This window comes from Clarias gariepinus, chromosome 16 (genome assembly GCF_024256425.1).
Source record: "Clarias gariepinus isolate MV-2021 ecotype Netherlands chromosome 16, CGAR_prim_01v2, whole genome shotgun sequence".
Classification (NCBI taxonomy): Eukaryota; Metazoa; Chordata; class Actinopteri; order Siluriformes; family Clariidae; genus Clarias; species Clarias gariepinus.
In genome coordinates, this window is record NC_071115.1 from 495001 (window position 1) to 508086 (window position 13086).

General features: G+C 42.1%; 2 protein-coding genes across 4 annotated transcripts in view; one reads left to right on the plus strand and one right to left on the minus strand.

Moving 5' to 3' along the window:
- Positions 1 to 5623, minus strand: part of si:ch211-195b15.7 (synembryn-A) — a 9163-nt gene extending 3540 nt beyond the window's left edge. Inside the window, exons 1-10 of one of the 2 annotated variants that reach the window (XM_053514898.1) lie at positions 5598 to 5623; positions 5415 to 5512; positions 5112 to 5159; positions 4207 to 4224; positions 3886 to 3984; positions 3004 to 3539; positions 1958 to 2093; positions 1690 to 1881; positions 1494 to 1588; positions 1195 to 1345 (exon numbers count right to left, since the gene is read on the minus strand). In XM_053514898.1, the coding sequence (XP_053370873.1) occupies positions 1195 to 1345; positions 1494 to 1588; positions 1690 to 1881; positions 1958 to 2093; positions 3004 to 3539; positions 3886 to 3984; positions 4207 to 4224; positions 5112 to 5159; positions 5415 to 5504 (1365 nt within the window). In that variant the 5' untranslated portion in view covers positions 5505 to 5512; positions 5598 to 5623. Of the gene's footprint in view, positions 1 to 1194; positions 1346 to 1493; positions 1589 to 1689; positions 1882 to 1957; positions 2094 to 3003; positions 3540 to 3885; positions 3985 to 4206; positions 4225 to 5111; positions 5160 to 5414; positions 5513 to 5580 lie in introns of both variants that reach the window. The other variant, XM_053514899.1, reaches the window with a different exon arrangement.
- A 358-nt stretch (positions 5624 to 5981) lies between these two features.
- Positions 5982 to 10307, plus strand: LOC128544660 (insulin). 2 transcript variants are annotated; one of them, XM_053514920.1, is made up of 3 exons: positions 5982 to 6044; positions 7591 to 7769; positions 10072 to 10307. In XM_053514920.1, exons 2-3 carry the CDS (start codon positions 7592 to 7594, stop codon positions 10218 to 10220), a joined length of 327 nt encoding a protein of 108 aa, XP_053370895.1. In that variant the 5' UTR covers positions 5982 to 6044; position 7591; the 3' UTR covers positions 10221 to 10307. The 2 variants fall into 2 exon arrangements, with proteins under 2 accessions (XP_053370895.1, XP_053370894.1); XM_053514919.1 differs by lacking the exon at positions 5982 to 6044 and adding an exon at positions 7305 to 7400.
- The last annotated feature ends 2779 nt before the right edge of the window (positions 10308 to 13086 follow it).

Consider the following 13086-nt stretch of genomic DNA (forward strand, 5'->3'; position numbering starts at 1 on the left):
CTCTCTCACTCTCTCACTGTCCCACTCACTCTCTCTCACCCTCTCTCTGTCTCTCACTCTCTCTCTCTCTCTCTCTCACTCTTTCTCACTGTCCCACTCACTCTCACCCCTCACTCACTTTCTCTCTCTCTCACTCTCTCACTGTCCCACTCTCTCTCTCACCCTCTCTCTGTCTCTCACTCTCTCTCTCTCTCTCTCACTCTCTCTCACTGTCTCACTCTCTCTCACCCCTCACTCACTTTCTCTCTCTCTCTCACTCTCTCACTGTCCCACTCACTTTCTCTCTCTCTCACTCTCTCACTGTCCCACTCTCTCTCTCTCACCCTCTCTCTGTCTCTCACTCTCTCTCTCTCACTCTCTCTCACTGTCTCACTCTCTCTCACCCCTCACTCACTTTCTCTCTCTCTCACACTCTTTCACTGTCCCACTCACTTTCTCTCTCTCTCACTCTCTCACTGTCCCACTCTCTCTCTCACTGTCTCACTCTCTCTCCCTCTCTCTCACTCTCCCTCACTCACTTTCTTTCTCACTGTCTCACTCTCTCTCACACTTTCTCTCACTGTCTCTCTCACTTTCTCTCTCTCTCACTCTCTCACTGTCCCACTCTCTCTCTCACTGTCCCACTCTCTCTCCCTCTCTCTCATTCTCCATCACTCACTTTCTTTCTCACTGTCTCACTCTCTCTCACACTTTCTCTCACTGTCTCTCTCACTGTCTCTCTCACTCTCTATCACTGTCCCACTCACTCTCTCTCACTCTCTCTCACTCTCTCTCACTGTCCCACTCACTCTCTCTTACTCTCTCTCCCTCTCCCTCACTCACTTTCTCTCTCTCTCACTCTCTCACTGTCCCATTCTCTCTCCCACTGTCTCACTCTCCCTCACTCACTTTCTTTCTCACTGTCTCACTCTCTCTCACTCTCTCTCACACTTTCTCTCACACTTTCTCTCACTGTCTCTCTCACTGTCTCTCTCACTCTCTATCACTGTCCCACTCACTCTCTCTCACTGTCCCACTCACTCTCTCACTCTCTCTCCCTCTCCCTCACTCACTTTCTCTCTCACTGTCTCACTCTCTCTCACACTTTCTCTCTCTCTCTCTCTCTCTCTTACACTTTCTCTCACTGTCTCTCTCACTGTCTCTCTCACTCTCTCTTTCTCACTCTCTCTCTCACTCTCTCTTCCTCTCTCTCACTCTGTCCAGTCTCTTCTCCATGAACAGTAGCAGTGAGTGCACACAGTCCATGTTGACTCCGCCCGACTCCCTCGACCCCTCAGAGAGACGAGCCGAGAGCAGGACGTCCAGACACTGCAGAGGAAGAGCTGACAACACATTCACCGTCTGTCTGTAGGGGGAGGGTGGCAGATGTCAGGGACAGTGGAAAGGTCAAAGGTTAATGTTTAGTTAAAGCTCCAGCCTTCTCATAAATTGTCAGCCAAGTAGATATCTGTATATGGTGTTATCCGTGTGTGTGTGTGTGTGTGTTGTCTCACCCCTGTAGCTCCTCAGTCAGTTCTTCTCCCTGGCAGCGCAGCAGGAGGCAGTGACGCAGTACAGCAGCTAGGCGGCGATACAGAGCTGCGTCCTCCTGAGAGGATAAACAGGCAGACACTGAGGCTTAGCGTGGGATTAGTCAGTGAAGAGTGGACTCAGCAGAGTGTGTGGATTTCTGTGTGTAATCTGCTGGACCTCATCAGGCTGCTGCGTGTGCGAGCTGTACGTGACATTAAACAGGACCTTCAGGATCTCGAGGGCGCGCTGAGACGCCTCCTTACGGACAGGGGGCGACTCTGAGTCCCAGGCCATCACCTCGTACATGTCAGCCCACTGCACCTCCAAACACAGCTCCAGAGCGGCCGTCAGCATGGACACGCCTCGTTCCTGCAGGGAACAGACGCAGGACGTGTCCGAGGACGTGCAGGAAAAAACAGGGTCATGTGTTCAGTCAGGTGTTTACCTGCTGCAGCTGGCGTCTGAGCTCAGGTCTCAAAGCCGTCAACAGGAACAGCAGCCGCAGCTCGTAAAACTGACCGCTGGGGGGCGACACAGAGTGAAGGCCATCCTTCAGCTTTTCAGAGAGACCTGAGAGAAGACTGGGGACAGAAAACAAATAAGCTTCAGCTAGTCCAGAATGCAGCAGTGAGAGTCCTCACTAGAACCAGAAGATACGAGCACATCACCCCTATCTTATCTTCACTGCATTGGCTCCCTGTGAAATTTCGCATTGATTTTAAAATACTACTCTTGACATATAAAGCATTAAATGGTCTCGCGCCGCAGTACCTGAGTGAACTGCTAGTGTCTTACGATCCGCCACGCCTACTTCGATCAAAGGATGCAGGCTGCTTGTCAGTACCGCGGATTATGAAAACTACAGCTGGGGGCGGAGCTTTTTCTTACAAAGCCCCAAAGTTATGGAATAGTCTTCCAAATAGACTCCTCTCCTACACATCTCCTCTTATACTGAACTTCCAGTCTCGCATAATATTATGCAGATTAATCCCTGCTATCCATTATCACCCAGATGAGGATGGGTTCCATAATAATTGAATATAACCGGTATGTGCTAGAACCAAATCCCTTACTTTGGTGCCACTTAAAAGCCAGAGTGATCGATTGAAATATTTGTCCTTTGGAAACATCATTACCCATAACGTACGTGAAAAATAATTTCCTGACTGAGAAAATGCACGTGAACTAAAATCAGAAAGCTCTAATAAGGCGAATTCAACTTATATTTGTAGTAAAGCAAGTGTCTACATTGTTTTCACATTCCTAAAAAAATACCAGCAATACTCCTGATTGATTGTCAGAACTGCTCAGGCAGTACTGCAGGTTATCGTTTCCATAGTAACGGCTCATTCACAGTGATCAGCTGCACTGATAATTTAAAATAAACATAAAAACACGGAACATAGGAATTCTCTGGACTCTAGCCTAGACTAGACTCTGGGCTTGTGTGTGTCTGTGTGTGTGTGTGTGTGTGTGTGTTTGAGTTGCTACCTTAGTGCACTAGCCCTCTCTTGCGCCCTCTGGCTGTTGTAGATGACATTACAGAGAGTCTTCATGGCTTCTTTCCTCCACACCTCTCCATCATCACACCACTCACTCGTCCCCTCATCGTCCTCCTCTCGGACGTCCCTCTTTCCTCTCGCCAACACACCGTGAATAGCGTCAGTTCTTTCCATCTCTGTGATGTTGCTCATGCAGTGTGGGGTGTGTGAGGAGGCGGGGCTTACACAAGGACCTGCAGCATCGGTGAATTGAACGTGAAGGTCCGTGTTATTGACGGGATTTGAGTCGACATCATCCACCTTCTCTTCTTCTTCTTCTGTCTTCTCCTCTGCATGGTCAGATTGAGAAACGGGTGGGGCTTTGATGCCACCCAGGCGGGTGAGGGTGAGGATGGCCGAGTTGGTGATGAAGGGCGCGAGTGCCTGGCGATCGCGGGAGAGAATACGCAGTGTACGCAAAGACACGCTGAGAACGCTGGGCTGGAGACGAGTTCTGACGAACCGGAGTAGAGCTTCAGCCAGACGCTGAGACAGACAGACAGACAGACAGACAGACAGTTTACTAGATAACTAGCCAGTGACTGATCTCTCATGCAGAGGCAGACTTTATTGTTTCACTTTATTAACTACAGTAACCATTAAAACACTAACTAATCAAATGATGTATTTAAATCTAAGGATTAATTACGATTCAGTTATTTGACATGTAAATTACAGCACAATGACATTTTTTTTTTATTGCATATCCCAGTTAGAAGGTGGGGTTAGAGTGCAGGGTCAGCTAGGATACAGCGCTACAGTGGTGGGACTCGAACCCCTGACCTTCTGATCTGTGTGTGTGTGTGTAAGAGCGAGAGAGTTTATAACTCACCCTGCGTAAGACGAGGTCTGGATCCTCATCATCATCGTCTCCTGAGCCGACGTCTGAGTCCGAGTCAGGAACGTAGTCTCTCACTTTATTCCTGCGGAACTGATAGAGAGCGAGAGAGAGAGAGCGAGAGAGAGAGAAAGAGAGCTTAACGAATTAAAGTGCTAAACTTAAACTTTAGCACTTTAAACTTTAGTTCTTCTCATTGTTTCAGACTCCACAATTCTCTTTCTTTTTTCTTATTCTTGCTACTCTCTCTCTCTCTCTCTCACACACACACACACACACACACACACAGGTGTTCCATGATGTCAATATCTTTACCTCCTCCAGCTGTCGTTGCTGTTCTCAGGTGTGTGTGAGCGTAATGAGAGAGAGACACAGATGGTGATTATTAACATCGTTACTGAGTCAGATAAAATGTAACCTTTTGGTGTATCTCAGAACCAGAACCAGAACCTTTCAAAAGTTCTCCCAGGGAAAGATGACTAAAGAAACCCTAACAGTGAAACATTTAAGGATTTTTAAAAAAATAAATATACATCAATCAATCAATCAGTCAGTTGAACTAACTTTTTTCAGTTAGGAGTTGATGTGTTGCTGCTCATTATAGTCAGAGTTTAATGTTTTAGAAACATTTTATTTGAAATCATTTTGAAAGCATCTTCCTTTCACAGAACAAACACTCCTTAAACCTGCAACACTCCGCTCAACCTTTTGGTAGAGCATGTTTTATATCACTGAATCACATTGAAACTCAACCTTGAGACTTAACCTACAGTAATTACGCCATCTCTGCTACGTGGTTGTTATTGATTTGTTTACAGTGAAGCAAAATCTCAATCATTGGGAAATTGTCTGTAATATATCTGTTAAAAATCAACATAGATTGTTGTTGAAAATATCAATATGCAAATAAAAAAAATTCCATTGCTTTTTTTCATGGTGAGGTTCATAAAGCCTTTTACAGAGCATTAGTCATATGTTTATCTCATTTCCCTGTGTTTAGTTTGCGCTCGCTGACTCGGGGTGAGTGTGGAGTAAATAAAAGCTGTAAATAATCAGGACGGAGTTAAACAGAGACAGACTGAGATAAGTGAAGATGATGGTGCACTAATCATTCTGTTAATCCTGTACTCTGAGATTAAGGGCATCTCTCTCTCTCTCTCTCTCTCTCTCACACACACACACACACACACACACACACACACACACACACACACTCCTACCTTTTTCCTCTCTTTTTCTTCAAGATTAAAAAAGAAACACTGAGCGAACTGTAAAGTAAAGAAACACAACAGAGCAAAAACACAAGGTTATATTCATAATAAGGAAGTCAAAGTCCCACCGAAGCGAAGCTCAGAGACACACACTTCCACACCTTTCTGTTGGCATGGAAACAGGTTTTGTCCAAAAGGCATACAGGTAGTACTTTTAACGATTTTTTTAAATGATTTCGACCCTGCGGACGCGACCTGCACTCTGCCGCATAATCATTTTCTGGCTACAGTAGCAGTGAAAAGTTGTCGTGCCTGGGTGTTGTAGAGGTCCAGCTGCTTCAGGACGCTCTCCTGGTCTCCATGTGCAATGCTCTGGATGATCTTCTCCACATCCACAGCCATGACGTCTTCTGCAGCAGAGAAACCATTATATCATGAAAAGCTTCAACGTTCAAACATTATTTTATCTTTTACTCACCTGGTGCGCCTTCTTACCTGGACCTGTGTGTGTGTGTGTGTGTGTGTGTTACTCTTGTAATCTAAGCGTGCTGGGTTTAGCAGCTCATTTCCCTAATCTAATCTCCACCCAGTCTCCTCTCCGTCTTTGATTACACATACGGCCCGATTGGACTTTGCATGAATCTTTTGCATCACAAATCCAAAGCTCATTTACATCAACTTTATAAAGATTAAAGCACGCACTTTACATATCTGTGGATATTAATCGTCAGACACTGAACATGTCCTGACTGTCTTACTGCACTTACTGAATGAAAGACATGAAATGACAAGGAACAATTCTGATTAAATAAAATGTGCTTGTTGTTGCCCTTCCTGACACAATCCTCCCATTTATATCCAGGCTTGGGACGGCACTGCAGTGGTTGGTTAGTAAGGGGTGTGGCAACCCACCAACAGCAGGGCTCGAACCTCGTCCATCAGGTAATTCAATTCAATTCAATTTTATTTGTATAGCGCTTTTAACGATTTACATCATCACAAAGCAGCTTTACACAATCAAAAGAACTAAGTTTGTATGAAATGTGAATGTGTATGAATCAAAATTATATGATTGTCCCTGATTGTTCCTGATGAGCAAGCCTAGGACGACGGCGACAGTGGCAAGGAAAAACTCCCTGAGATGGTAATAGGAAGAAACCTAGAGAGGAACAAGACAGTAATGTGAGGATGGACGGATGGATGGATGGACGGATGGATGGATGGATGAATAGATAGATAGATGGATAGAACTTTATGGTCACCTCCTAATACAGGTACTTAGTAACAAAATGCAGAACTGCAGAACTGCAGGATCTCCCCCACTGCGACGTGGTCACAGTGTTATAATAAACAGTACACAGATGTTGACTATACGAGTGACGCGCGTGCACTGAGACCGTCATGAAATGAACTACAAGTTAAAATGTTGTTTAAGTAATATAATGGTGTGGTGTAGAGTTTAGCAGTGTGATGTTTGTGGAGAAGAAGCTTGGCCTGGACCTGCTGGCTCTGGTGTAAATGTTCTTGGATCTTCTCTTGAATGGAAGAAGAAGGAGGAGGAGTCTCTGATGGTGCTGTGAGCTCTGTGAAGACATCGGCTGTGGTGAAGGTGTTGTACAGCAGGTAGTTGGGTGCTGATGATGAGCCTTCCTGGTCTACCTGAATTAACAGTCCTGTGACTGATTATTTTTCTCTACCAGCACCTCAGTTTCATTTGTAGGAATGTCTCAGTAGTTTGGGAGTTTGCTAAATCAGTAATTGTGTAGGTTAGAGTGTTAGAGTCAATCTCCTGGCCTGAGTGACCCCCAGACTGTAGGGTAAAGGAGAAAACAACAACAACAGAGAGGCAGAAAAGATCTTCTTCACTGTGGGCATGAAATCAGAGGGATGATGATGGAGGGACAGAGGGATGGAGGGATGGAGGTATGATGAAAAGGTTTAGAGTAGTTTGATTAGGTTTAATAATGGGGTGATTAATGAAAGAGAGAGAGAGAGAGAGAGAGAGAGATGAGGGTAATCAGTGAGGGACTGAATCACCAGCACTCATCCTGCAGGATAAATTACAGGCAGGTTTATAGAGACAGCTCAGAGTGGGGCTGAGGAACAGACGCATAATCAGACAGACAGACAGACAGACAGACAGAGAGAGAGGGAGAGAGGGAGAGAGTGAGGGAAAGAGACAGAGAGTGGATGAGAGAGAGAGGATGACGAAGAAGACTAGTGATTTTATGATGAAGAGCTCAGAGGTATTTACACCGTGCTCATCACTCTGATCCGACACTAACAGGAACAGGAAAAGTAAGTTTAGCTGATTTGAATTAAAGCTGACCTTTTTAATGAAATATATATTTACTTTTTATTCTTTTTGTTTCCTCAATGATCTGTACTTTTACTTTCACAGTAAGTGTCCTAGCGCATCTAATTAAGTGTTTATTCAGTCCTTTGCACTTTGTGTGTGTGTGTGTGTGTGTGTGTGTCTATACTACAGGATGCAGAGTGTGAGACTGCTCCTGCTCTTGTTCTGCTCTGTCTACCTGCTGAGCCCAGGCACGGGGTTCCGGAGCCGCAGGCTGTGTGGCGTCCAGCTGGTGGAGGCTCTGCTGCTCGTGTGTGGGGAGAAAGGCCTGTTCTACCAGCCGGGGAGACGAGGACGAGACGAGAATATGCGTAAGTGTGTGTGAGAAAGATGTAGATTTACGGAGTCACATTTAAATGCAAAAAAAGAAAAAAGAAAGGCAAAATACAGATGTAGGATATATAATAAATTAATTGATTTGTGGTTTGGTTCATTTATTCAACTGCAGAATTTAGTTATCAGGTTCACATCTAATACTGGTCTCACTGACACATCCTGCAAAAAACAGACAAATTGAAAACTTTATCTTAAGATTAAAACAATATTGTATGGAGGTGTGCCGAAAATATGTTAATGCTGGTTCACTATAGACATGCTATAGACACGCTACAGACACACTACAGACACGCTACAGACACATTACAGAAACGCTATAGACACACTACAGAAACGGTATAGACACACTACAGTCACACTACAGACACATTACAGAAACACTATAGACACACTACAGACACGCTATAGACACGCTACAGGCAGACTACAGTCACATTACAGAAACGCTACAGACATGCTACAGGCACACTACAGTCACACTACAGTCACACTACAGACACGCTACAGACACGCTACAGAAACACTATAGACACGCTACAGACACGCTACAGGCACACTACAGACACGCTACAGACACACTACAGACACGCTACAGACAGACTACAGTCACATTACAGAAACGCTATAGACACGATACAGACACATTACAGAAACACTATAGACACGCTACAGACACGCTACAGACACGCTACTGACACACTACAGACACGCTACAGACAGACTACAGTCACATTACAGAAACACTATAGACTTGCTACAGACACATTACAGAAACACTATAGACACGCTACAGACACGCTACAGACACACTACAGACACGCTACAGACAGACTACAGTCACATTACAGAAACACAATAGACACGCTACAGACACACTACAGACACGCTACAGACACACTACAGACACGCTATAGACAGACTACAGTCACATTACAGAAACACTATAGACACGCTACAGACACACTACAGACACGCTACAGACACACTACAGACAGACTACAGTCACATTACAGAAACACTATAGACACGCTACAGACACACTACAGACACACTATAGACACGCTACAGACACACTACAGATATGTTACAGACACACTACAAACATGCTACAGACACGTAATGGACATGCTATCGAGACTATACAGACACACTACAAGCATGCTACACATAATAACACATAATGTTATAACCAACACATAATGGACATGCTATAAACACTAGACACACTAAGACACGCTACAGACAGGCTACAGACACAATACAGACACACTATAAACACTACAGACAAAATACAGACACACTATAGACATGCTATAAACACACTACAGATATACTATAAACACACTGCAGACACACTACAGACACACGATACACATGCTATTAGCACACTGCAGACACATTACAGATACCAAACAGACACACTACAGACACGCGATACACATGCTATAAACACACTACAGACACACTACCGACGCATTATAGACATGCTATAAACACTACAGACACACTACAGACATGCTACAGACATCCTATAGACACACTACAAAACGCATTACAGGCACGCTACAGACATGCCATAAACACTGCGGAGACAATACAGACATGCTAGAGACACTGCGACACACACTTCAGACACAATACAGGTATACTACAGACACGCTATAGACATGCTATAGACACACTACAGACATGCGACAGACATGCTATAATCACACTGTAGACATGCTATAGACATCTTGTAGGCACACTTTAGACACATTATAGACACTATAGATAAGTTATAGACACACTAAGTGTTTACAATATTTTGACATGTGGTTGTTCTTCTTTCATTTTAAAATATCTAAAATTATTTAATTAAATCTTTTTTCTAATTGAATCTTTTTCTAATCAAGTCTACTTTCTAATCATCAGAGCACCATACCACATACTGTTTGTAAAATAACATCAGTAAAATTAGCAATGCACTCACGGAGATTCATTTCCATTTATCCTGCATACTGCACATCCTTAATAACCATCAGAGGGCTCTGAGTCCTGAGTCCTGATCCATTTCCACTGCTGGGAGTCAAATCTACAGCTTGTCATTCACAATAACTAATCAATAATTCATTAAGACTGTCAATATTGTAATTATAGTAAACAGTAATAGTAACAGAATTAGACAACAAATAAAAGGAAGACAAAAAACCCCACCAAAAACTACTGATATGATAAAGTCGACTCGTGTTTGAGCGACACATCAGTAACTGAGTGATTGTGCACATGCTCGTACAGGTGTGATGACGTCGGATGCTGCCATTCCCCAGCAGGTTATGCACAAGGAACAGTCAGCTGTTTCCAGTGTGATTAAGAGAGGGATTGTGGAGCAGTGCTGTCATTTCTCCTGTGATTACTACGATCTGGAAAACTACTGCAACATATAAAGATGGTGTGGACGAGGCCCACTCAGAGCTTTAAACTTACACAACTTCCTCATAATCTCACTGACAAACTACAGTGTCACAAATCAACTCAATAAACTTCTTCTGGTTGTTGATGAATTACCTGTGAATCACTGACTTTTTTATTCTTTCCACATTACACTGGGGATTTATTAACCAAATCAAATAAAAGGAAATTCAGTATTTATGGTGGTGACACAATACATTTAAAAGAGCCGTCTGAGATTATTGGCAAATGTTCAAACTTGACACATAATAAATAAAGGTACAAATTTAATAAATAATATTTACTATTTAAATATTTAATGTACTATTTACCTCCAGTTTATAATATTTACAATAAACACAATGAATTTATATAAATATTTTCCAATAAATCAAATAAATATGTAAATAAACCCATCAGACATAAATACAGTTATTATTTTGTGAAAAACACGCCATGATTTGCAATATCCACATTATGACCTGCAAAGATAAAACCAAACTCTCGAACAAACACAGTGTGCTTTGGAAATGAAAAACCTGGATAACAAAGGAACACCATGACTTATACAAATACAAATGCAACTGGCAGATCACGTGACGCCTGACCAAATTATCCCACCATCCTACAGTAATAGTTGTACATATATAGACTGAGAAACAGCAAAACAGCAGGTGGTGCTACAGACACTAATTTTCTATGAATGAGAAAGTTACCTAAAAATCTCCAGCTCACTCGGAGTGCAGGAGGGCACAGGAGGGTGCATGTGTTTGTGCCAATCAAATAAAGTAAATCAATCAATCAATCAATCAATCAATCAATAAGCAGGCTTCTGAGATTTGATATTTTTAACATGATTTTATTTTGGAGCTTTCACAGCAAATATTGTTTTTCTAAAAGACGAAAGGAATTATCTTTTAAGATTATTTATTTTATTTATTCAGCATACCAACCGATGCTGTGGTTTAAGGCTGATGCGAGTTTAAATATTATTTCTCGTGGTATTTGTTTAAGGGCCAGGTTTTCATTTGCAAAACACACTGTTTGTTTAAAAGCTGTGTGCTACATCATGATATGTATTTATGTTCTCATAAAAAAAAGTTGCTATTTCTTTTAGAAGCATTAAATTATTGTTCACAAAGACAACAACTAAGCAGATAAAAATGAAATGTCTGGAATTGTGTTCAGAATTAAACACCTGATGAAGTCACATTGGTGAAACTGACAGCAGAAATCAGAACGATGTTTAATAGTGACAGTAAGAGCATTTCCACACACACACACACACACACACACACACACACACACACACACAAACACACAACGTGATGAGAACTCACAGGATTGGACCTAAACAGCTCAGAGTGTGAGAGAGTGTCTCTGGGAGCATGAGGAATCATTTACACACATGAACTGGACACCACCGTGTGTGTGTAATCAAAACTAAAGGTGCTTTGAATGAAACATTTAGTCACTGAGTCTGTGACTGTTTTTACATTGTATTTGCATTATTATCTCGTTTTTGCAAATCATATGGTATTTGTAGAATGTTTTTTTTGAGGAACACCTCTAAGAGCGCACCTCTGTCTTCCCAACAGTGTTTGATTAGTAACCTATTAAACAGTGTAAGGATTTATAAAATGATTACTTAAGCGCTTCACTCTGGATAAGAACGTCTACCAAATGCAATTGTGAATGTAAATGTACTATAGTTCAGGAACCGGTCACTTGAATTAAATGGACTTTACTGCAACTGGAAAACAAGGTGGCTGCAGGTAATGTTTTCTCAGACCTGATGTGCTCTATGATGATAAAAAACTTCTATGGTTTAAATAAATAAATAGGCAGAATTTTAATGTGCTCTGAAAAATAATACTGTAATATTCTTACAATTAGTATTAAATGAGCATCAAAAGAGGCGGCACAGTGGCATAATAGTTAGCAAGTTCGATGACTGTTTTTGAGTCTGTTTGTGTGGAGTTTTTATGTCCTCCCTGTGCTTGGTGGGTTTCCTCCACGTTCTCTGGTTTCCTCCACAGTCCAAACACATGCAGGTTAGACGAACTGGCATTTCCAAAATTGTCTGTAGTGTGTAAATGTGCATGTGAGTGTTGACAAATTCAAATTCGAATTCACATTATATTAGTCACATACACAGTACGATATGTAGTGAAATGCTTAGACAAATGCTTGTGACCTTAAAATAAAAGACTATGAATAAGAAATAAATATGAAAAATAAAATTAAAAGTAAATTTAACTAGGAAGAATAAAATAAGATATAAAATTAAAGTTAAAATAAAATAACTGTACAACAAAAATACACAATTTAGAAAAATATGAAGAAATATAGAACAAAAAGAAAACAGCTGTACAAAGTAGGTATGGATTTATTGTATGTTTATTTAAAGTGGCTTGTGATCGAGTGAGTTAACTAATGACCACGGAGTATAGTTGTGCAGTGGCCACTAGTGTAAACGAATGTCCAGGGTGAGTGGAGGACAGGAGGTCCTACTCAGGTCGTAAAAATGAGAATGAATACAATGGTCACCATCGGCCCCTATGGTGTCCCGTTGGACTACAGAGGTTCCTGGATGGATGGAGAATCGAGGAGGACATGCATCTAGCCTGTTTTCTGCCCTGGCTCCTAGGTGTTGGAATGAACTTGCTCTAGATGTCAGTACAATAGTGTCACTTTTCGACGACTAAAGACCTGAAAAAGATCTGTTTCTTAGATATTTGGGTTAAACTCCATCACTGCCACGTGCTAAATGTAAATGTATCAGAAAGCAGATGTTCAGGGTAGGCTGCAATGTGCATCCTGTCCTCTAGGGGGAAATAAAGATTCCAATCAACATAAAAA